Source organism: Falco biarmicus, chromosome Z (genome assembly GCF_023638135.1).
Source record: "Falco biarmicus isolate bFalBia1 chromosome Z, bFalBia1.pri, whole genome shotgun sequence".
NCBI lineage: Eukaryota > Metazoa > Chordata > Aves > Falconiformes > Falconidae > Falco > Falco biarmicus.
The window spans coordinates 78514243-78538497 of record NC_079311.1 but is presented as its reverse complement, the minus strand read 5'-3'; the positions used below and the strand labels follow the sequence as shown (position 1 = coordinate 78538497).

At 42.0% G+C, this 24255-nt stretch overlaps 1 protein-coding gene across 3 annotated transcripts in view; it reads left to right on the top strand.

Annotated features, from left to right (window-relative positions):
• Positions 1 to 24255, top strand: part of ST8SIA5 (ST8 alpha-N-acetyl-neuraminide alpha-2,8-sialyltransferase 5) — an 80404-nt gene that overhangs the window by 43832 nt on the left and 12317 nt on the right. For 2 of the 3 annotated variants that reach the window (XM_056325283.1, XM_056325282.1), the window contains exons 3-6: positions 1738 to 1845; positions 13306 to 13398; positions 15971 to 16057; positions 22419 to 22563. In XM_056325283.1, coding sequence (XP_056181258.1) covers positions 1738 to 1845; positions 13306 to 13398; positions 15971 to 16057; positions 22419 to 22563 — 433 coding nt within the window. The remainder of the gene's footprint in view (positions 1 to 1737; positions 1846 to 13305; positions 13399 to 15970; positions 16058 to 22418; positions 22564 to 24255) is intronic. The other variant, XM_056325284.1, reaches the window with a different exon arrangement.

Here is a 24255-nt window from a genome sequence, read left to right as displayed (position 1 = left end):
CAATAAAAATGAAAGATTCAGAGGAAGCTTTTCCAATATTTTCATAGTGCTTTTCTCCCACCTTTTGTGGTGGGACATAGCTTGGCAATTTAGCAGGCTAGCTCTCTCCTCACTTCAGAGGGTTGAATGGCTTCCTGCCTTCTTCAGAGTTTCTTCTGCTCCCCAAAATGCCTTTACCAAAAAGTCTGATTTCAGTAAAATAAAAAACCTAACAAAAAGATTAAAAAGCACAAAACATACAAGAATAAACTTCTTATATTCATTCACAATATCTTGGGTTTAGGTCATAAAGAATGTTTGTGGTGACATGCACTGCACTTCACTTGGGTGGTGGGATTCTTCTGCCATGTGTGCGTGCACTGCAAGCAACCCCATGCTCCTTGTACTGCTGATGGAGGGACAGTTTGGGGGATGGATCACTCCCTAGGGTGAAGGCCAGCCTTTGATCGGATGAATGTTTCCCTAAATTAATTGTACTGAGCCAATCTCTACTGAGTTTTAAGAACCAAGACAATTAGCTCATGTGGAAATGCCTGCACTGCAGATACTTAGACAAATTTGTCTTAAAACAACTACGACAACAAGAAGCTATGTGCACACATTTCCGCAATACAGAACAAATAAACCCCTATTACGTGGTTTTGGAGCTGTTTAGAGCAACTCCCCTTTTCTGCTACAGGGAACAGAGTCCTTATTTTAATGCCCCATGTTGTTCCTCTTAATTTCCTAGGCTTATAACTGCTGCCAAATAGACTAGAGGATGCATGTGGTCTGAGAGATTCTCCAGTCCTTGTAATAAGCCTGTTGACCAAGAAAACTAGCAGGGTTCTGGATGCCCTTCCTTTTGGGCAAAGCGGGCTGGCAGATTGCAGATTGCTTCCTGGCTGTCCCTGCACAGCCCAACCGGAAAGTTAACTTTCACTATTGGCAGCACCAAATGTTCACAACTCAGCTGCCAGGCTTCTGAAATTATGAAATTGGGTTAAAATGGAGAAGATTAAAAATAACCATCTTCAAGGTTCCTTTTCATTGACTTTTGAGCTAAGGGAAGGATTTGACTCACATTGTTTCTTCAGACCCAGCTTTTTTAAATGCACATGAGATTTCTACCCAATTCTCAGTGTAATTTCCAGAAGACTGCAGGCACATGGATTTGTGAAAGTTTGGAAAATGTAGTTGAGATGATTGTGATATACATTGGCTTAAAACATCTTCCCAAACAGGGAAAAGAAGCAATACAGTGTGACATAGAGAAATCATCAAATGACAAATCTTTTGCTAGCATGGGCAACAAATCAGAAGAAGGACCCAGCGCCCACCACATTTAACAACTACAGTAGATGTAAAATTGAAGTTTGGAGTATTTACTTCTTTGGCCCTGCAGCTTTCCACACGTGTCCAGCTTTTTGCATTTGTGTCTCTGGGAACGAAATTTCTAACTTGCTCCACTCCACACATACGTATGTTGTCTATAAGCACAGATGATTACTGGCCTTCCAGTTTTGTTGGGGAGTCTAGTGTTGTTTTCAGCCAAGCACTTGTAGAGTCTATAGGAAGTGTGAATTAACTGTGTCCACTAGTAAGATGATGTCTTGTGGTTCTTGGTATCTTTGTATTGTTTTTGATGAATGTGTCATAGTCACACTTCTGTGTTAAGAAAAAGGACATGAGAACTCATGCTGATAGACTTAACCTAATGAATGATATAAAATATCAACTGCCTCATTTTCTTGCTAGAGGGCTGCAGTTTAGCTGGCAGAATGGAGAGGAATTGGCAAATTGGACCGGCACCTTTAATTTCACGGATGACGGAGCAGTGAAGAGTGGCAGTGACACAGGCACCAGGTACCAACACCCCGAAGGAATGACTATGAAGCTCTCTCTCTCTTTGTATGAACCACAAACATGAGCGCAGGCTGTATGAGAACTGAGTTTTGCAGTTTGCTTTTGATACTGCTCCCCATGGCACAGAAAATGCCAGGGATGCCCAAGTGTGGTGCTGTTTTCCCCCTTCAAGGCCTTGGGGCCGTTTTGGAATATGCCATAATCATCCCTGCAGTTCACAGGAGGGTGACATCCGTGTTGCGGCTTCTCCTATTTCCATTCCCCCACCAATGCTATGTGTCACTGTGGCAGAGTGGGAGAGTGGGACTTTGGTGGAAAATGTCTCAACATGACAATATTGATGCACATAGAGTGCACTGGAAAATCTGGCCCAAGGCTTTCTTTACAATAGAATATGTATTCTAAAAACCCATAGTTTAACTTGAAATCTTTCCAGGGTCTAGTAGGGGAAAAGTGTTCTATCAAGATAAGACTGAAGTGTTTCCTTTATTTACACTGTTTTGAACATATGAGAAGCACTGATGTGCTGTTGCAGTTTTTGTACTTACTAGTTTCTAGTAGGATCTTTTTGACTGATGCGTATCTGCAGGGTAATGAAGAGCCATGTGCATAGTCAGGACACTGCCTGCAGCTGTGCCTAAAGAGCTCCATAGCTATCGCAGGTCATCTGCATAAATCTGGGTACGGGGCGAGTATTTGGGGTATCTTCCTGGAACCTCAGTTGTAGAGGTTGAAAGTCCTGAGCCATGCGTAGTATCAACTTCAATAAGTAGTGGGGAAATCTTAGAAAAATTGTGAGTTAAAGAAAAAAGAAAATTAATTAAAAGAAGCTTACATTTAATACCTATGTATATATAAAACTCTCTCTGGATAAAGTATGTATTTTATTTAAAATATCATCGTTTTGGTAACCATACACCACTACAGCTGTGGACCTGATAGCATTTCAAAGGCAAGCAGAAGTTCAGTCTTACCTGCCAAAAATCATCCAGTCTCACCAAACTGCAGTGATGCTGCAATTCCTGTTAAGGCTCTTCACTGTAATGTAATTGTGTATGAGTGTTACCCGCAACTCGACTGGTTTAACTAGTTAAGGTTCTTTATAAAAAGAACCAACTTAAGAGCAAGGGCAAAATGGTTCATTCCATGTCTGTCTGTCTGTCTCTATCTAGCTGTCTGTTTATCTATATCTACTTTTTTTGCCTTTTTTGTGTATGCATCCATAGTCTACATGGAAAATTTTCCATTTAGGCACTAGGCATATAAAGGAAATGAATGAGGCACAAAGACAGATGTCTTCTTGAAGACATGGGAAATTAATAAGTCTAGATTTCCCCTCTAGGTACCCTTGGTAGAGACAATTGAACCATCATTGACTGCAGGATGGGGAACCAAAACCCTGGACTGCAAGATGCATACTAGTTGTGAGGCACTAAACAACAGTACTATTCTCCATCTGTTTAGTTTCTTCAAATACAAAGAGGATCAGGATGCAAGTGGTTTTTACACAAACAGGCTCAAACTGTACAACCTAGGTATAGATTTAAAAGGTTATGATACTAATAAAAGATGCAAATTTCAAATTTTGTGTTGTGTTAATGACTTTAGAGCTGAAAGATGGGGATTTTGAGTTAGGGATAAGTCTAACTGCAACATATATTGCCCATAAGTGTGTTATAGATATTATCCATTTGTCTACTGTCTGAAAGCTGAGAATACAGCAAAATAAAAATAGTATAAATGTGGAGGTGAAACTGTGTGGTGGATAACTGCAGAGCTATGTCATAAATTGTTTACTATTTACCTTTGATCACCTTTCTTACTGTGCTATCTCTAGATACCTCCTGAGACTGTTACTCTGAAACTCAACTTCAGGCTGTTGATACAAATTGAACACAAGCCTTTCTGTAATGAATAATTCTTTCCACCAAATGGAAAACTTACAGACTACATTTTGCTGACCTGATGTTACTTGTGTATGTTTACAGGTCTACAGAGAGTCACCTAAAGTGCTCAAAACTAATTATATGTCAGTATATGCAGAGTAAATACTTTTCATTGCATGTCTCCGCAGTTTATTCTGTGTTATCACCTCCTTGTAAAAGGTTTGGTGTTTAAAGGGATTAATTGAAATATATATTAATATGTTTTGCATTAGAGTATATAATTTATATAGACTCATGTTTATTCATACATATGTGGTCTCAACCCATGTATATTCTCTAACTACACTTTATCTTTTGGTTATGTAACTTCATACATGGTGTAGAGACACTGACAACTCAGTCTGTAGGAGTGATTTGTTAGATGAAAATGGACTTCCAAAGCAAAGACACACCAGAGAATAGGTGCATTAGCATTGCAAGATAGCCAGACTTCAGGAGAGTAGTGGCCATATCAAAAACAACGAAAAGTGAAGACTAAACGATGCATGAAAATGATCAGGTAGGACAGAAACAAAGAATGTCATGATGTCATGTCATCTGATTTCAGTAGAAACTGATTCAGACCTTAACTAATATACAAAGTTAAAATGTGGCTTGCAATTGGAATGTTTTTCACTGTTCACTGTAATGAACGGAGGAGTTCATTACAGTATTTCAGAAAATGACTCCTACTCTGATTGGAGACAGCTCCACTGTGCAGAGTAACCAAACTAACCAAGCCTTTTCATCCCGGTGCATAAGACGCTTCTCCAGATTGTGTAGAACCAGTCCACGGAGATAAAAACGAATATCATGAGCTTGGCTCAGTATGTGGTGCAACTGAGAGTGTGGATCATGTTTGTGGCATCTAATATTGCTGTGGGTAGACGCCCAACAGAGGTCTCTATTTTGGGGCTTTTTGGCTTCCAAAAGCTTTGTTTTGATGCATATTGCATTGCTGCAGGTCTTCTAGGTAGCAAAGATGTTGTGAATACTTGTGAGTAGTAAAAGTGAAACACTCAATGACACTCCAAACCATAGTGACGTGTGCTTTAAACCAAAGGAGGACTAGATGGGCTGCAGGATCTTTGAAACACCCACTCAGATGCAAGGTCAACCAATTGTTGAATACTGGCTTTTTTTTGGTTCGTATGTATCAGCCATTGCTGAGATTTCTACCTTTTGCTTCATATCTTGTGCTAAGTATTACAAACCTTACAACACCCTTGTGGGGAATTAGGTAAAGGGTTCTGTCTGATGCTGGTTATAAGAAGTAATATATGCAAATGCTTCCTAGAACCCTGATTCCTCTGTTCTCCTTTTAATATATTTTGCAGCTTATTGGGATTATGAATCTTCATGCCTGAAGCATTTTTTGTTGCTAAGAACCTGCCTTAATGATATGATGATCTATCTTTGGTTGGGTTATGATGTTCTCTGCCACCTTCTATGTGAGCTGAAGATAAGGTTTGATGTAGGACTTAGGTGGTGAAACCACAGAAGCCTTTGATGAGCAAACGGAGATGTGACCTTTGTACTTTTGGGTCTGTTGATTTGTACTCTGAATTCTCCAGTATGACAGTTCTGGAGCTTTGTCCCCAGTGACTGCAAAATAAAGTATAATCAATTTCATTCATCAAATACACATTTTACAAGAGTGAATGGAAGGGCTTGAGCCATCAGACCTCATTGACTAGGACAGGAGCTGAGGATGTTCCTTAAGTCATAGTGCTGAACTCCTCATACAAAAATACTAAAATTTTAAGAACCACAAGAAAAAAAAAAAAAGGCATTGACTGCAATGATAAATTAAAATGTGTTTTTTTGAGCTGTTATTGATGTATAAGCATTGTCATGTGTTTTGTTATGCCTCCCAGGTGGTCATATGGATAACAACATCAGCAGTTTATTTCAGTTAGTGTTGGGAATGGATTTGATTAAAACAGCTAAACAGCAGTTTATTAAAAACTATAGAGTTCTGAAATTACATTGGTAAAATAGGACTTCCTGCAACATACCCCACTGCTGCTCGTCAGGAGCTGATGTTGTTTTAATAAACTGAGTGTGCAAGAAGAAAGTGTCCCTAAACCTAAAATTCCATATAGTCTCCAATAAATCATTCTAGGGGTGTCACATTGTACAGTGGGAAAACCTCTAAAGGAAGATGCATGGCAGGCTGTGTGAGAGAAGCCCCAGGAAGCATGAGGGTAGCAGTGTTGGTTTGGAAGTGTGGTCGGCAAGGTGGGCTTATCCCAGGTGGATAAACAATCTGCAGGAGGCAACCTGGAGTTTGCTACGTCTTTTAGGGCTGTTTCTGCTTTAGCTCCGGCTGTTACATGCACAGATGTTGCAGTACAGCTGTATTGGACAGTACATTAGACTGAAATTGTGGAGAGGCTTGAGTCCCAAATAAGTGGCTGTGGCTTTGACAGGAGTGGGTGTTTGGTGAATTCACAGTGCTAATGTGGTATTGGGCAGCAGAGCCAAGCAATCCCAAATGATCTGTGTGTTGAGACATGAAGACAGGAGATCAAAGTCAGAGTGACAGTGAGCAGCCAGTGCCAGTTTGCCAGGAGCTTTCCTAGTCATGTTGAGAAACATATCCTCAGGGTATCACAGCTATCTCCTTAACTGTACAGATGTGTAAACTGTCTGTGAAGTCACAGTACCAGATCAAATAAGGAATCCAGAAAAGGAGCACCTCTGAGATATGACAGATAGATGCATGTGATTTTCTAAGGTTACTTGGGAGGTACGTAGAGCTATCAATGAACTGCTTTTAAAGGACAGAAATACAAAAGCCATTCCTCTTCTGTGGAAGATCAAAGTTATGAATCTGGGGCTGGTTTGAGGAAGCACTTTTTTTTTTTTTTTTTTTTTTGCTTTAAAGTAAAAATATTTAATTTACAATATAGAGTATCTTGGGAAACTGCCTTTGACTTGGTGGATGGACATTTCTGATGTTATCTGTTATCAAGTCCCAGAAAAACTTGTGACACTGTAAGGAGACAAATCTAGGGAACTTTCCAAAATACTCTGGATGGGTGATCAACAGGTTTATGAGTTAATAGCTTTTAACCTTAGCTGCAAGAATCTCCTGGGAAACATGAGTGTGCCTGTACAAGAATTCCAGCTCCTGAATTTTGCTTGATTACTCTGGTTCTTCTAGAAAGAAAACCAGCCTTGAACTAAAGATGCCATTTCTATCTTTAGCTTCCAGGAACTGCATACTATTTTTCCCTGCTATACTGTATGGAAAAGCTTCCTGCCATTAGTAATTGCTTCCTGGTGCAGTGTCTCCCTACTCAGTCACCATATGTTTAGATTAAGCTTCATATGCCTCTCAAACTTTTTAGAACCGAGATAATTTCTGCAGGTCCTTTTGTAACTCTCGCCAGTGTTTCAAACCCTCAGAAATGAATATCAGAACTGGATGCAGTTATATATATATATATAACTCAGAATATATATACATGTTATATATACAAAGATGTATGACCATGATCTCTTGCTTATATTTTCATTTTTTTACATGACAGTTTATAGTGACACATTTTGTTCCTAACTACAGCCACATACTGAAAATTCATGATCAGTTAGACATCTGCGATGTCTAGTAGCATTAGAGTTGAAGGTGGTAAAAGATTAAACCAGTTAATGCCAGTGATACTGGTATCAGCAGGTGGTAGCCAGGAAGAATGTGAACCATCTTTTTTTATATTTGTTGTTCCCGGGGAGGAGATAGTCAAATAGTTGCATCAACCTGTATAAGAGAAGACTATTGCTTCTCCAGCAATGTGCTCCTCCTTTGTGCCCACAGCACCTTCTCTCTCAGTTCAGTCTTTCAAGCACCACCCTGTTGTGGACAAGTCAGCTCAGGCTCTCAAATGGCAGAACATGCAGCAATGTCATTTTTTGTGCCACAGCCCTAGTGAAATGTAAATTAATATAAGGGCATCAAACATCTGTGCTTCCACTTGCCAATTCGCAGAGTAGGAGGATCTCATTTAACCTCAGTACAACCACGGGTGTTGTCTTTGCAAGGTGTAGTATGAAAGGTCAGTATGATTTCCATCGACTTCAGAGGCTGCTTTTGTTCGTGGTGGTAACTGTGTAGTCTAGGCTGTGTCTATGAGACCAGAGCCCGAGGTTCTGGTTCCTGCTGCCACAGACTTACCTGTCAATCATCCTCTACATCAGCTCCTTTGTCTGCCAGACAGGGATTGTGCCTTCCAAATGGGGTCAGAGTAATCTTAGGAGAATATACCATGGGAAGTGGTAGGATGCACTCTTTGAGGGGAAAAAAAATCACTGTATTGATGTCAGGCCCTTAAACCTTTTGACCAAATCTTGTAGTTTTTTATGTTATCACGTGGAAATATTAATAGAAGCAAAGGCTAGTGGGATTTGTTCACTCACAATGCGCTCTCTGATGAAGTCAACACCTGGTTTGCTCTGCTCTGGATGAGTTTTCCAGCACCCCACAGCCATGATATGCTCCACCTCAGCAGTATTTTTGCTACAAGCTTCTGCAGAACCCATGGTGGCCTTGTCTGATGACTGGGAGTCCCCATGTGCTTTGGGGACTGTGTTCTGGCATACTTACAAGTTTCCTGAGTAGGGAAGGTGAGTCCAGACCCAAGGCTGGCCATGGATCTTGCCATAGTGATGAGCACAGGCATTGCTAATTAAACGGTTCTCTTAATAAATATTTAGTAGACGCCTGCAGGGGTTGGTTCATTTATTCCCATTTCTTACTCACTGGATAGTGTATATTTTTTGAAAGATCTTTGGTTTTCCTGCAGGGTAGGTGGAATGCTTCCTGTGATACTTTACTCTCTTGTGGGGTGAGTGCTGCAGCCTCACTGCAAACGGTGCAGAACTGGCACTGCAGGAATAAGTGAAGTGAGAAGGTGGCTTGTGCAGGAGCAAATGGTCTTGTTTAAAAGATGCCTGACAATTGCGCTCAATTATATTTTAAAGCTTTTGTTCAATATGTCAGACAAATCAGTGCCTCAATCCAAGTGTCACTTGGAGGCAGGATTGAAGTCTCAGGCTTTTTAATTCATGTAGCATGATCAAGAAAAGCGTACTTTTGATCAAAGCAGGAGCAGCCCAACTGCAGATGATCAAAGACCTAAGAGTTAGCTGGTGTACTGGGAAACCAATTCTGTCTCTCACTAGTGAGATCAGTAGGCTGCTCAGCTGGAAGTGAGGTTGCAATGGGAGACATGAAGGTTAGAAAAGAAGAAAGTCTCCGTTAGCCAAAGATGGAAAATTAAAGAGTGAATAGCATCTCATTTCTGGGCATTCAGTACTGAAAGCCATAAAAAAAAAAAAAAAAAAAAAAAGAGTCCTCTCTGAGTACTTGCAGCTTTTATGGTGTTCAGATATAGGAACTGATCCTGGAAAAATGTTGTAGATTTGAAAGCTACAATTGACCTGAATGGACATTGAGCAGCGAGTTGTGTGTAGTGCCTGGTACCCTGGGAAAATGCAATTCCTCATGCATCTGTGCCGTTTGTTGTGATTCGGTTGTAGCTTGTTCTCTATTGTAAAGAATTACGATTCCTTATGTTGGTTTTCCCATAAGCTTCTGACCTTTGAAGGATAAAGGGTTTTTAGATTTCAGAAAGGGAAGCAAAAGCAGGCAGATGATATTCTGGCAGTGGCATATCAACTCTGTTTTATGGATATAAAACATGACTGTCATTCTTGTAAAACTGAAACACAGCCTGTTTCCGTAGCAAGAGGAACAGTGTAGTCAGGTTTGTCACTTGTCACTGATCAAGAGCATAAATCAAAATAAACTGCACTACATCCTTGCTTCTTAGCTGGATATCAGACTGAGGAAGATGATGGGGAGGACAGTTTCCATTTGTGCTAATTAAGCTTTCTGACAGGCAAATGTATCTTCGTTCATGGGGGACTGCATGGTTTAGAGTGGGAGTTAATAGGCAGAAACAGCACTCGGAGCCCATTGAGTGGGTGAGACTGATGCTTCCTCTGGGAGAGTGTGGTGGGGGCTGGTGTCCAAACACTCCCAGCAGGACCAGACCCTGCAAGCGGAGGAGCTGGGTTTAAAGGACATCCGCGGGGGCTGAAGGAACCCGTGTTCCTTGTGCTAGAGCCCGGTGTCATGCAAAAGCTGTATTCTGGGAAAGTACAACGTGAAGCACTTAAGTGGGAAGAGGTTGGCTGGTGCTCCAGGGAACTGCCTTTGCTAATTTGTCTCGATGTCTGTAGCAGAGGGGGAGTTGCTGTGAAGCAAATAAATAGCATCTACACTCCTAGGAGAAAGAGAGGAACCCTTTTGTTTTGGTCTGTTGACCATATACCATCTTGCAAATCCCTTAATGCTGTTGTAGCGTCATTAATGCTTGCAACCTAAGCACTGCAGCATCAGTAGCACTAACAAGGAGGCTTAGTGTCTGGCTGTCTGCTTCAGATGTGGTTCAGGGATTATGAATGACAGCCCAGATGATTATTATTATTCAGTGGGTCAAGCACACTGAGTTAGTTTCCGTTGAGCTCACCCCGTGGCCAGTAACATCTCTCTGTTCAGTGCAGAAGTGACACCACCACCACTGTTGATGTCCCCTGCCTTTGCCCCAGGAGGCACGTGTCCCATCGGCAGTGTGTCATTCAGCCTGTTTTGCAGATCCTCCCTCTGCACTTCCACAAGGTGCCAAATGGTGAATTTGATGCTCCCAGTGGCTCTGCAGGAAAAGCTGGAGTGATTGTGAGAGAGACTTGCAGGACAGTCCTGTGCTTTTTGAAGCTGTAGGCTAATGGAATAATTTCCCTACAAATGCAATGCTGCCTTTGGATTTCTTTTCAGATTCAGAAGTGGTTTATTTTTTACGTAACCCTTTCCTCCTCACCCTTCTGCCTTTTTGGTAGCGCACCCTTTTTCATTTCTACTTTTGGTTTGTGGATTTGTTAAACAGGCAATGATCAAAGGGAATGGCTGGGACTCAGGAAATTTCATCTCTGTTTCATAAAATGACATTTTTGTTTCCTGTGCCATGGGCTGAAGCCAGCTTTCCCCTGCTGCGGCGTTCCCACGTGATAGCATGTGCTGTTTGACATCCAAGCTGCAGTTCTCTAACTTAGCAGCAGAGCCAGAAGTGCACAGGAAAGATAAAAATATGTGTTAATCTAGACTTTTGCCATTCTTATCTTTCCTGAGGCACATACAATGTACTGAAATCCAGTGTGAGGTGAAAGACGTGGATGAGGCTGATAGCCATTGCTATCCCCCTTATGCCCCTTTAAAATTCTGTTCCCAGTAAGAAGTCCTATGGTGTTGGCTCCACAGAGAGAGGTTTCAGTTCTGTTGGGGAAGTGTATCTGCAGTACATCCACACAGGGCTTTGGCCTGGTGCAACTAGGTGAGCTTTTAATGCAATTTCAGTTGGAGCTTTCAAAAAGCAGTTCAGCTTTCAAAATATGCTTATTGCTCAGCTCCATCTCAACAAGCCAAATATGCAGGAAATGTGCCAGTGCAAAGGATTTGAGCCACTCTTTAGTAAAGGCTGAATGCCCAGGTGAATGATTGAGTTGGAAGGAGAGCCCAAGCCTTTTGATGAGAGACCAGATGAAGGTTCATGTTACGTGAACTATACCTCAGGAAGTCTTTTCCCAGATTTGTCACTGATTATGGAGTGCTTTAACTATGTACTTTCCTCTACAAAACTCATAAAAACACATTGGTTGCCTTGAAGACTCTGCAAACACATTTCCAAATAGTCAGATTTTTTAAAGATTGCTAAGCTATGTTTTTTTTTCCTGACAGTAATCATTTTACTTCTTTGTTAGGAATTTATGATGTTCTCCTCCTGCAACCTTCCAGGCATGGGTTTCCTCCTTTCAGTCTCAAGGTTTGTGCCCCTTAGTGGATCACAGAAGTGGTTGGTTTGAGATTTGGCAGAACTGAGGTGGTGAAAACCTCTGGGAGAGGTGGAGACACTTTGTAGAGCAGCGTTTGACAGGATGGAAATGTTCTCAGCTGGTAGCAGATTGCTTTGGGAGGTTCTTGGGCCTTTTCCAATCACATACTATAGTCCCTTTCTCCCTTCTATGAGTTTCTGTCTTCCCTGCCTCATCAGATTGACTTCTGGATGTACTTACAAGGCAAAATTCAGAAGCTGTTTGCTTCTGGATGCTTCTGGACTTCGGAGGCCCTGTTGGAGACACCTAGAGATGTTGCTTTCTGGACACTCTACCTTCCTACAGTTCTCCTGGGAGGTGTGAGTGCTTAGCACTTCTCCAGAACAGATCAGTTTTGGAGCCCCCACCCCCCCAGTTTTGGTATTAACTATAAACATGAACTGCTAAGGAAACTAACAAGGCTTTCCTACCTAAGGGTTATATGTTCAGAACTGAACAGACATTCAGGTCAAACATGAATTTTGATGTTATTTTAAAAAGACACAAAACTAAAATACTACATTTCCAATGATGGTTTAAATAAAGCTTTTCCATGAATTCTGGATTTTCTTTTCATATTGAAAATTTGAAAGATAGTTGGGAGTTAACAGCCTCATGAGTTCTGAGATTTTAAAGGATCCATGAAAAGAATTTGCTGTGGCCTTGGTCATAATACCTATTCCTTCAGGTCATCTCCTTGTATTTCTTCATTATGCTCCTAACTGCTGTATGGGTATGTGCAGTTCTTAGGTATGAGATTTTAATACAGACTTCTAATGATAAGTAGGTGAAACTGTTACAAAGGTTGGTTTAAACCCTAAATCATCTTTGTCATTTTAATACAGCCTCATTGATTTCACTGGACAGTCTGGGCTTTCTCTCTGGCCCCTAAACATAAGTAGCTACCATTGTGTTTTACTGCCTCTTCCCTCCAGTCTGATGTCTAAGGTGGAGGAATTTAACCAAAAAAGTAAATATTTATGCCTGTATTTAAATTAAGAATAGCATTTCATTTGTGCTGTGTCTGAGCATTCATTTCCTTTCATTATTGAAACAATCTCAAATTTTTTTGAGAAGAAAATCCTAGCTTCCTTTCCCCTCCCAATATACCAAAAAAGTAAATCCTAATGAAAAACTCAGTTGTGCACAGCTATGCAACAGTCTCCACAGACAAGCTGCAACCTCCAGCACTTTACTTTCAACCTAAGAGCAAAAGTTGAGGTAATTTTTTAAAAAATTTTCCCCACATTGAGACACCCAAAGGATGGGAACAGTGTTCCCGAAATGATCAGTGCTTTCTCCCTGACTTTCAGCGTCAGCTGCTATGTGCTGACTACTGGAAAAGGTAGCTAGTCCTTGTTGGCACCAACTACGAGTTAGATGAACTCTTGTAGGGATGGACAAACTGGACATGGGTGCCTGTTCTACAACCAACAACATCTGTGTTTTCCTGTGAAGCAATAACCTGCCTATGGGCCAGACAGTGTACTCTCAAGTTAGGCAAAAATCATAGATCACAACTTTAAGCAAATTTCTGTTGATGTGTAAGAAAAGTATTCTACTCTAAGCCTTATTTAGAATCTTTTTTCTTGTTCCTTTTCAGGTATTTTGAGTTTTATGAAGGACCTTTGGAATACAACTCTACCAAATGCCTGGAATTACGGCAGGACATCATTGAGGTGAAGGTTTTGTCTATGTAAGTATGAATGAATACTTGCTAAAAGGATTACTTTTCAGGCAGATGAAAATTGTTGCTTACAATGATATTGTCAAAAGATGCAAAGCTCAAGAGATCCCATCAATAGGGACCTTGTCAAGGATTCCTGAGGTTCTCTTGTACATCAAGTAGTGACATTTGAATTTGATCTGAGGTCTGTTTGGAAATATGGAGGCTTTTCACATACATTGAGGCATTTTGGTCAGGCCTGGTATCACTGGAATTAAATACTTTGTTTGTACTATTATATTCCAGGGAACTGAAGAGTAAGAGCAGCCAGACTGACTCAGAGGCTTAAGGCTCTGTCATTGACAGTGGCCAGTAGTGAAGAATAAGAAATGAAGTGAAAAGATTAGCCCTTCCTGATAACAAATACTGCCATGAGGACTTGCTGAGTGGTAGATGGTGACTAAAGTACAGTAACTGAAGTGGACAATAGATCTCTCCATTAATTTGTTTAGATCTTTTCTGAACCCATTTGTATTTTTGGCCTCCTCAATCAGCAATGAGTTTCACAACTTAATAACATGCAGTAAAAAGTAGGAAAATGTGATTCTGAGAAACAATAAGGTATGTATAAATTGTCTTTTGTGGTCCTATATGTCAGGAAACTACTTAGGAAACTAAACATCAGGAAGCTAATGAGTTGAGTGAGATGTATCCATGAAGCCATAGTGATGGAACTGAGCAAATGAGTGAAGTTGTCAGTGGAACTCATTGGACAAAGCGTAGCAGGGTATTTTTGTGTTGTCCTTTTGTGTGTTCAGCACTGCACTGAGTCTGGATGCTTAGATTATGCCTAATCCCTTACCATAACTAAAACCCCGTGGTTTAGTAGTCTTACCGACGATCCACAAGGGTTGTTAAGGTCTGTAAAGTGCACGGAGCATCTCAGTTGAAAGTGCAGCTATACAAGTGCATAGCATAAAGCAATCAAGACTACAGAAATTACAGTTTTTTGCTCCAGGTCTGTTTGATTTTGAGCATGTCTCCCTCACTGGTTTTAAGCACAGAAGAATGTAGGTTATGTCCTTGTCTTCTGTATTTGGTACTGGATGAAGGATACATGAGTAACAACTTTGCACTGCTTGCTGACTCGCAGTGCTTAAAAATAAATAGAAGAGGTGAGAATGTCACACTTTTGCCAGTGTTCTGCTGAAGATGGGGAGTTTTGAATTGCTTTTCTGCATGCTTATCAGATGGTACAGAATTACTCATTTCTCTTGATCTTATCCAATGGCACATAGAAGGTAGTGGACTCCTACTCAGCTAGATATTAGCCTTACTTTTACAATGGATGTCAACTGGCATTAAGCTCTTGGTATGCTGGGCTCTTCTGATGTGTTTGCTTCTAACGTGCTGTATTTCCTAAGTCAGCCCTTATGATAATGGAAGATTTCCAAGTAAATGTGCTCTGGTGGGCTACAGAAAGTACAATATGACCTAATTCCTTCCTGTAACTTCCACAGCCTGGGAAATCAGAAGTTCTACTCACTTTAAATATATAATTATCTTAAAAGTCTCTGCTTTATTGATACGTTCAAATCCCTCAAGCCTGAAGAGAACTCATTAAGACCTATCAGTTTGAAGAAATCTCAGACTTCAAAATTCCTAGCTAGATTATGACATTGCTCCCTAGTTAGTAGATATTTGCAAGGCCTTCATTATCTCTGTTATCCAAATACAGAAGAACATGTATGAACTCTAAGGTAGAAGTGTTTGGAATTGATATCACCAAAAAATGTGTCATCTGGTATCAGCCTAGTAGAAATAGGAGTGTCATTTTGGCATAACTAAAAGTATATTTATTAACAGAGGGGAAGGGAGAGATCCTTATGTAAAGAGCTTTTCATGTCCTCTTACCATCACAGATGCTTATCCCTACCTGTGTGCTCTTGCAGTTTATAAGATGGATTTAGAATCATAGAATCATAGAATGGTTTGGGTTGGAACAGACCTTAAAGATCATCTAGTTCCAACCCCCTTCCTTGGGCAGGGACACCTTCCACTGCACCAGATTGCTCAAATCTCCATCCATCCTGGCCTTTACCAACATTTACCAACAGTGCTGTTTGTAGGATCTCATGGATTAAGATAACCTTTCCAAAATATAATGGTAGTTGGTTGATCAAATTATCTAAAGTATCTTCTTTTCCAGTACCCCCTCTGCTGGGTGCAACTTTTCCCCCCAAAGCTGCTGTAGTTGCCAGACACTCAGAAGCTTCTCAGCAGACTGTGGACACACTTTGGTACAGTAGGTGCTTCTTGCTTGATACTGCATTTTTTATCCTGAAGAAATAGAGAATATCTATCAGAAATAGAAATCAGTCCTAAACATCTGAGGAGCCCCATCAGTACCTGTGTATATATGGCTTATGGTTGCTATGTCTGAGAAAAAAAAAAGAAAAAAAAAGATAGATTTTACACTGGTTAGACTGACTGGTTTGCCCTATCAAAAGCCTACTGCATGGTACCCTAGCTGCAGCTGTTTTAGGAAATGAAGCCCTTGTAATAAGTGGATTTTTTCATTTTCTTTATTTTTATCTTTTAGGGTGAAACAAACAGAGTTGTTTGACAGATGGAAGAGCCTACAGATGTGCAAATGGGAGATGAATGTCACAGAAGCTAATTTATTCAAGTAAGAATGGTCCACATTAATGAGACTGGGTGAATTTTACTTTAGTTTGAGTTTAGCTTCCTGAAAGGAGATCAAACTTTCATGTGGATAGCAAGAGTAAGCATTATAACCCTGTCACTGTTGGAGTGCCATCCTTTTGAATAAATACAGAGTTTTTTTCTACTTTAACAAAGTAAACAGCTAGACTGAAAGAGAACTCTTCTGGCATGTGGAACAGTCTTCCTGGGAAAGGCAGGAAATCTGGGATGGAAAAGATTTCCAGCTATGATTCAGGCAGAAGTGAGGATGGAGCCAAGACTTAATGGCTGTACCCAATAACCCAATTAAAAACTCTGGTTGTGTAAAATGGTAATATCATTGCTGACACTGCAAATTAGGCCTACAAAATACTCAAACCGGACTTTTTTCTGGTGTATTAGGTAGTGTCAGAGTTAGTGTATAACTTCTTTTTTTTTTTTTTTTTTTTTAATGGCTTCTCAGCTATTACTCCCAGACTTTCTAGATATTTTTTCTGGTTTTCAGAGACTTTTGCATTTTGTTTCTGTAGCACTCTGTCTTCCTTCATGTGACTTTCTTTTTCCTTCTTTGCTGAAGGTCCTCCATTGTCCTTTCAAGATACAACTTTTGAAATTGGTCTTGTGAAGGCAATAATAGAATGAAGCCAAAACAATATTTTAATGTTACATATTGATATATTCAAGAGGCATATTTGAGTAGGTTTAGAGAAAATACATTCTTTCAGAGTAAGTGGAATATAGACTGGTTAAGTTTGTAAGTCACTGGCACAATTCAGAGCTGCTGTTTAGAATAAGGCCCCAAACTTTCTCCCAAATTTTCTTGTGCTATTCCAGGAAATAGCTGTCATGAGTGAATGAGAGAATGTGAAAATGCATGTGCTGAGTTAGTCATTAACATCTTTAAAAATAACTAATTGTTAGTCCCAGGCTCATAGCGGTTTTTCCAACATGAGCTGCACCCATAAGCTTTTTAGGGTTCTATTGGTAGATATTTTTCTGGAAATTACTTGGTGGACAATTATCAGAGCCCATTTTGAAGGCAAGAGCCATTCAGTGTTGGAGCCTACTTGGAGTGCGAGAAATAATGATTGTGCTGAGTGCAAGGAGCACATTGATGTATGGAGGCCAGCCCAGAGGTGGGAGCAATGAGAAAGGACTATCTAAAGACCATCAGGAGGACCATGACTCTCCCTCAGGCCACCAACACCAGCCCATTAAGTAAACGATGCCTTGGGGTGACTGGATGAGGGAGCAGGAGCACAAGCAGTATTTTCTTCTGTCCTGCCAGTTGCAGGGAATGATGGAGTGTATAATTGGAAGGTCACACAATTCAATACCTGGCTCTGGGCCTGGTGTCAGCAGCTAGATTTTGGGGTTTATGATCATGGGTCAGTTCACACGGCAGCAGGCCTGCTGGCAGCAGATGGGGTTCACCTGTTTCAAAGAGGGAAAATGATCCTAGGTCAGGAGTTAGCAGGGCTTTTTGAGAGAGCTTTAAACTAGTTTCGAAGGGGGAAAGGGAATAACACCAAGCTCCCTATAGATGAGCCTGGGGGCAGCACGCCAGGGTTGGATGCAAGATCAATAGCACAGCTGAAGTGCATCTATGCCAATGACCAAAGCATGGCCAACAACCAGGAGGAGCTGGAAGCCATTGTGCAGCAGGAAGACTATGACATAATTGCCATCATGGAAGTGTGGTGGGATAACTCGCATGACTGGAGTGCTGCAATGGATGGCTCCAAACTCTTTAGAAGGGATAGGCAAGGAAGGAGAGGTGATGGGTTAGCCTTGCATGTCAGGGAGTGTTTTGACTGCCTGGAGCTGAATGATGGTGATGATAGAATTGAGTGTTTCTAAGTAAGAATCAAGAGGAGGGCCAACAAGGTGGATGTTGTGGTGGGAGTCTGTTGTAGACCACCCAACCAGGACGAAGAGACAGATGAAACATTCTACAAGCAGCTGGGAGAAAACTCAAGATCACTAGCCCTTGTTCTTATGGGGAACTGCAGCCTATCTCATATTGGCTGGAAATACAACACAGCAGAGAGGAAACAGTCTAGGAGGTTCCTGGAGTGTGTGGAAGAGAACTCCCTGACACAGCTGGTCAGTGAGCCAACCAGGGGACATACCCCACTGGACCTGCTGTTTACAAACAGGGAAGAACTGGTGGGTGGTGAGATGGTTGAAGGACATCTTGGGCACAGCGATCATGAGATTATAAGAATTTTTTATTCTCAGAGAAGTAAGGAGGGGGGTCAGCAGAAATGCTGCCTTGGACTTCTGGAGGGCTGGCTTTGGCCTGTTTAAAAGCCTGGTTAAGAGTCCCTTGGGAGATAGTTCTGAAGAGCCAAGGGGCCCAGGAAGGCTGGACATTCTTCAAGAAGAAAGTCTTCAAGGGGCAGGAACAGGTTGTCCCCAAGTGCTGAAAGACAAGCCAGCAGGGGAGAAGGCTGGCCTGGCTGAACAGAGCTTTGGCTGGAACTCAGGGAAAAAAGGAGAGCTTAGCGCCTTTGGAAAAAGGGGTAGGCAGCTCTGGAGGGCTTTAAGGATGTTGCGAGGTTATGCAGGGTGAAGATTAGAGAGGCAAAAGCCCAGATAGAGCTCAGGCTGGCCAGTGCAGTAAAAGATAACAAAAAATGTTTTTACAAATACATTAGAAACAAAAGGAGGGTGAAGGATAATCTGCATCCTTTATTGGATGTGGCAGGGAACATTGCCACAAAGGAGGAGGAAAAGGCTGAGGTGCTTCATGCTTGCTTTAATAGTTAGACCAGCTTCCCTCTGGGTACCCAGCCCCCAGAGCTGGAAGATAGGGATGAGGAGGAGCAGAATGGAGTCCCCACAGTCCAGAAGGGAATGGTTAGTGACCTGCTGCTCCGATTAGAAGTGCACAAGTCTATGGGGCCAGATGGGATCCACCTGAGGGTACTGACGGAGCTGACAGAGGAGCTCGCCAAGCTGCTTGCCATGACTTATCAACAGTCCTGACAAACTGGGGAGGTCCTAGGACACTGGAGGTTAGCCAGTCTGATGCGCATCTACAAGAAGGGCAGGAAGGAGGATCCAAGGAACTACAGGCTTGTCAGCGTAACCTCAGTGCCAGGGAAGGTTCAGTACCAGAGCAGATCATCCTGAGCACCATGCATGCAGGACAACAGGGGTATGAGGCCCAGGCAGCATGGGTTTATGAAAGGCGGGTTCTGCTTGATGAACCTGAGCTCCTACAACAAGATGACCCATCTAGTGGATGAGGGAATGGCTGTGGATGTTGTCTACTTGGACCTTAGTGAAGCCTTTGACACCATCTCCCACAGCATTCTCCTGGAGAAACTGGCTGCTCCTGCCTTGGACAGGTGTACTCTTCACTGGGTTAAAAGCTAGCTGGATGGCCAAGCCCAAAGAGTGGTGGGGAATGGAGTCACATCCAGCTGGTGGCCGGTCACAGGTGGTCTTCCCCAGGGCTGATTGGTGGGGCCAGTCCTGTTTGTTGTTATCAACGATCTGGACAAGGAGATTGAGTGCACCCTTAGTAATTCTGCAGATGACACCAAGTTGGGGGGAAGTGTTGATCTGCTGGATGACAGGAGGCTCTGCAGGGGGATCTGGGCAGGCTGGAGCGATGGGCCCAGGCCAGTTGTGTGAGGTTCAACCAGGCTCAGTGCCGGGCCCTGCCCGTGGGTCACACCAGCCCCCCGCAGCGCTGCGGGCTGGGGCAGGGGGCTGGGAACTGCCTGGGGGGAAAGGGCCTGGGGGGGCTGGTCGGCAGCCGGCGGGGCATGAGCCCCCCGTGTGCCCAGGTGGCCAAGGAGGCCAGCAGCATCCTGGCTGGTGCCAGCAGTGGTGTGGCCAGCGGGAGCAGGGCAGTGATTGTCCCCCTGTCCTTGGCACCGGGGAGGCCGTGTCTTGAATACTGTGTTCTATTTTGGGCTCCTCAGTTCAAGAGGGATGTAGGGGTGCTGGAGTGTGCCCAGAGACAGTGCCCAGGAGCTGGGGAAGGGTCTGGAGCACAAGTCTCTTGAGGAGCAGCTGAGGGAACTGGGGTTGTTTAGCCTGGAGAAAAGGAGGCTCAGAGGAGACCTCGCTCTCTACAACTACCTGGAAGTATGTTGTAGGCGTGTGGGGGTAGGTCTCTTCTCCCGGATAACTAGTGACAAGACAAGAGGAAACAGCCTCAAGTTGTGCCAGGGGAGGTTTAGATTGGATATCAGGAAAAAATTCTTCACTGAAAGGGTGGTCAAGCATTGGAACAGGTTCTCCAGGGAGGTGGTGGCGTCACCATCCCTGGAGATATTTAAAAGATGTGTAGATGTTTAGGAGCATGGTTTAGTGGTGGACTTGGCAGTGCTGGGTTAATGATTGGACTCAAAGGTCTTTTCCAGTCTAACTGATTCTGTGATTCTATGATTCTAAAGAACCCCTCTCCATCCTAGACAGTGCATTGAGGGAAAGAAGAGATTAAAGACCCCTGTTGCTGGCTATACCTGCCTGCCGGATACATCGCTGCTTAAGAAACTCCCACGGGCACCTAGATGTAAGCTAACCTTTGTTAGCTGGTTCCAGGAACAATACTCATGCTAATCATGAAAAAAAAAAAAAAAAGTTCAAAGCCTCTTTCATTTTTCTTTTGGGACAGAGACTTCAGTGTGTGAATGTGTGTGGAAACTGTAGGTCCTTAAAAGCAGATGTCTTAAAGGCTCTGAGTTTGGAGGTGGACTGGTAAGAGGCTAAAAGGTGGTAGTCTAACAACACTGAGCTGTGCGCTTTTGAACTTTGCCAGCTCTGGACCATCAGGTGAGATGGGGAGAATCCAGCAAAAGTTAAATGGCAGCTACTGAAGCAGCAGGGAGGGAGGAAGCACAAAAATCATGCTAGCTTTTTTATCTGGAGACTAAGGAAAACAATTTCCTTGACAGTCTTCCTCCATCAAATATCAGATATTTACATTAAGGAACGTGCCTCTGGAAAACCATTGGACAACATTGGACATTAGATTAATGAACAATATCTCTCTCAATTCCTTAATGTATAACTAATGAAGAGTTTTATCATATCTCAAATATCACAATTCAGTCCCACTGCCTGCTTGTAATTATTTAATGATTTTGCTATTAGAAATTATTCATTGACTTATTCAGTCTCAATTGCTGCTTTGATTTGATCATCATATTGTGTCATTCTGCATGAGTTAAGTATATAATAGTTATTGAACATCACTGAAATGTTTGCATAGTTCTGTATTTGCTTTCTGGTGTTTGTAATAAACCCCATAAAGAAGACTGGCTAATTCTTCCAACTCATAATGAGGCCACATACCCCAGAGGCAAGGTATTTAATCTAGGTTATTTGAGAGTCATTTGGCATTGTCCTTATGTTTGTGCATTTGCCGTGACATGTATTTTTCATTAAAGGCATAAGCTGCATTGACTTCTGGAGTACATTACATCTCTGGAGTAAGAATAAGCTGAAGTCAGGGTTTCAGTTGCACCCAGTAAAAGGAGAAAAGTATTCAGGGAAAGATGAGACCTAAAAAATGGACCCCTATTTGGAAAGCTGCTTTTCCCATTTATATTTTATATGAAACTTATGGTAAGGGGACCAGAGCTGAATGTTTTTTTTCTCGTGCCATGAATCACATTTTTGATATTTCAAAACTGTTCTTGTTTGCATTGGAATACTTGCCATTTTGTCCCAGGGACAAACAAATTTTGGCCATTTGTCCGAGATTTTGGAGTTGTAGCCATGACCACTTGCTTGGCACCCATCTGTTGGGGCCATGTCATCTTCTTGATGCACATACGCAAGGTCAAAGGCAAAACTAAGACCTTTATGGTTTTTTTTGTAATCAGAGTGTGCTGTGCTCCACAGTAGTCTGGTAAGTTGGTTAGTGTCTTTAGGTATTGCTGTGTTTAAGTTCCTGCCCTGCCAAGCTTATACATCCCCAGAGGAATACTTTAACCCCTGTGTTTCCTTACCAATGATGAGTAAATAATTTACAAAAAGTGGAGGACCTCATTCGTTAGGATGTTTTCCCTGGGATACTGGGGGCAGAAACTCAGCTTTGGGGTCTGGATCAGGGCAGAACTTGCATGTGTATTTCCTGCAGCCTAGAAGAGACAGGTACAGGGATCTCATTTCTTCTGGTGGTTTGTTTTTTTTTTTTTTTATCATTAGTTCCTCAGTCAAGGAAAATTTCACTGAATCTGATTTTTTCTAAAGGAAAATACAGAAAACCACCATTTTACCCCTCCTACAGCTAAAAATGCCATCTTGGGAGTAGTAGTAATTGCAAATCTTAAAGCCTGTTGTCAGCTCCTTGATCTTATTTCTTTTCCGTTTTACAGGTCTACTTTGTCAAGGTGTTGCAACGCCCCAGCCTTTCTGTTCACCACCCAGAAAAATACTCCCTTGGGAACTAAACTGAAATACGAAGTGGATACTAGTGGAATCTTCCATATCAACCAAGAGATCTTCAAAATGTTTCCGAAGGTGCCTCATGCCCCTGCCCGTTTGCAGAACCAACTTCACTCTGCTTGCTGAATTAGATACTATCCCATAGCCAAGCACTTAGCAGTTGTCTGTATGACATTTCTACAAACTCCATTGCTTATACTTTGACAATATTTATTTTTGATATATTTTAGTGGATTATCCTGTTTTCTAGTGGTCATATGCTCTAGTATGCAATATATATATATTTTCCTACACAATGTTACTGATTTAGCAGCAAAGTGGCTAATGAAATCACTTAAGAAAGGTGAATAAAAGAGGCATTTACTGATCAGAACTTTTAAAAGTACAGTATTCACATACAATAAATCCAACACTTGGGGGAGGTCTGCTTTTTTGAGGGCATGATTATTTTATAATTCATATTCACAATGACTGCCTATTTTTATACTTATTTCTGTTTGCAGATTATCTGTGGACAGGCTGCACAATTTTTAAATATATTCATCATAATGATTATTCAAAACCTTCTCAGCAAATAATCCTTGACCTCAGGGCATTCAAAGTTATAACCAGTGGACAAGTCCCACTGCACATAGTGACTGATGTGCAGAAATGGGCTTATGTGACTACTGATTTGTCATGGGGCACACCTCATGAATTTAAAATGGCATATTTGAAGGGGATAAGTGAAATTTATCCCTTTCAGAAAGTCAGAAAAATATTCAAGTTAAGTACTTAGATTTGTGTCATGGGATCTTCAGGGTCTACCCACGGTTAATCCTTTTGCTTTCTGAGCACTACTAAGAGTTAGGCTAGGGCTGTTATCTAAATTTGCACATGGGGAACTGGGGCAGAGCAGGGGAAAGGCTCAGATCCAGGAAAGAACTGGCATCTGGAGACACGCAAAGAATAGGTACATCTAAGCCTAGGAGTATTATCCTCAAAACCCTGCCTCATTGCGCAGATGAATGCATGAAAGACTAGATGCCTACACTTTTGCTAGAAGTGTCCTATAGTTGCTGCTGTATTTATCCTGGTATGCCTTGAGGCTGCTTTGAAGGTGCTATCACATGCCAAAGTGCTTTTGGGATTCACTGGGCGGCACCTATGTGGCCGAAGCCACCCTCTGCCTTGGAGCAGGGCTGCAGCATGGCAAATGTAGGAGATAAAGGGCTAAAAGCACAGGAGCAAGACTGTTAAGGGCAAGAGCCTTGTGCTGAATGCAGAGGCCTGGCTTCTGATCTCCCTTTCAGGACTGCTGAGGCATTTTGTGTTAAGAAATCACTGGGTAAAGCACAGGCAACTGTACTTCCTCCCTGTTAGAAAGCTGCTAATTTTCTCAAACAGGTGTAATTGCATGCCCTTTTTCCTCATGGCTTATGAATGCTACGGAAAGATCCTGGGAATAATCACCTAGAAATATTGTGCTACTATCACATCTCGCTGTAGTTTGCGGTATGAAATTATTGATAAAATATGTATGTACCAAAATGAGAACTCTCATGCTTATATAAGCACATGTCTACATATTCATAAGGTGTAGCACGGCTCAGTTCTGCATCACAACCCTCTCCCCCTAACGGCCCAGTTCTGTTCTCGGAGATGTGATTTTCATTCTCTCTGGTTTCAGCAGCAGCTGCATGTCTACATATGAAGACAGAATTTTGCCCAAATGTTACAGAAAGATACATCCTATGCAAGTCAAAATAGGTGCCTGGCCAAAGGGTC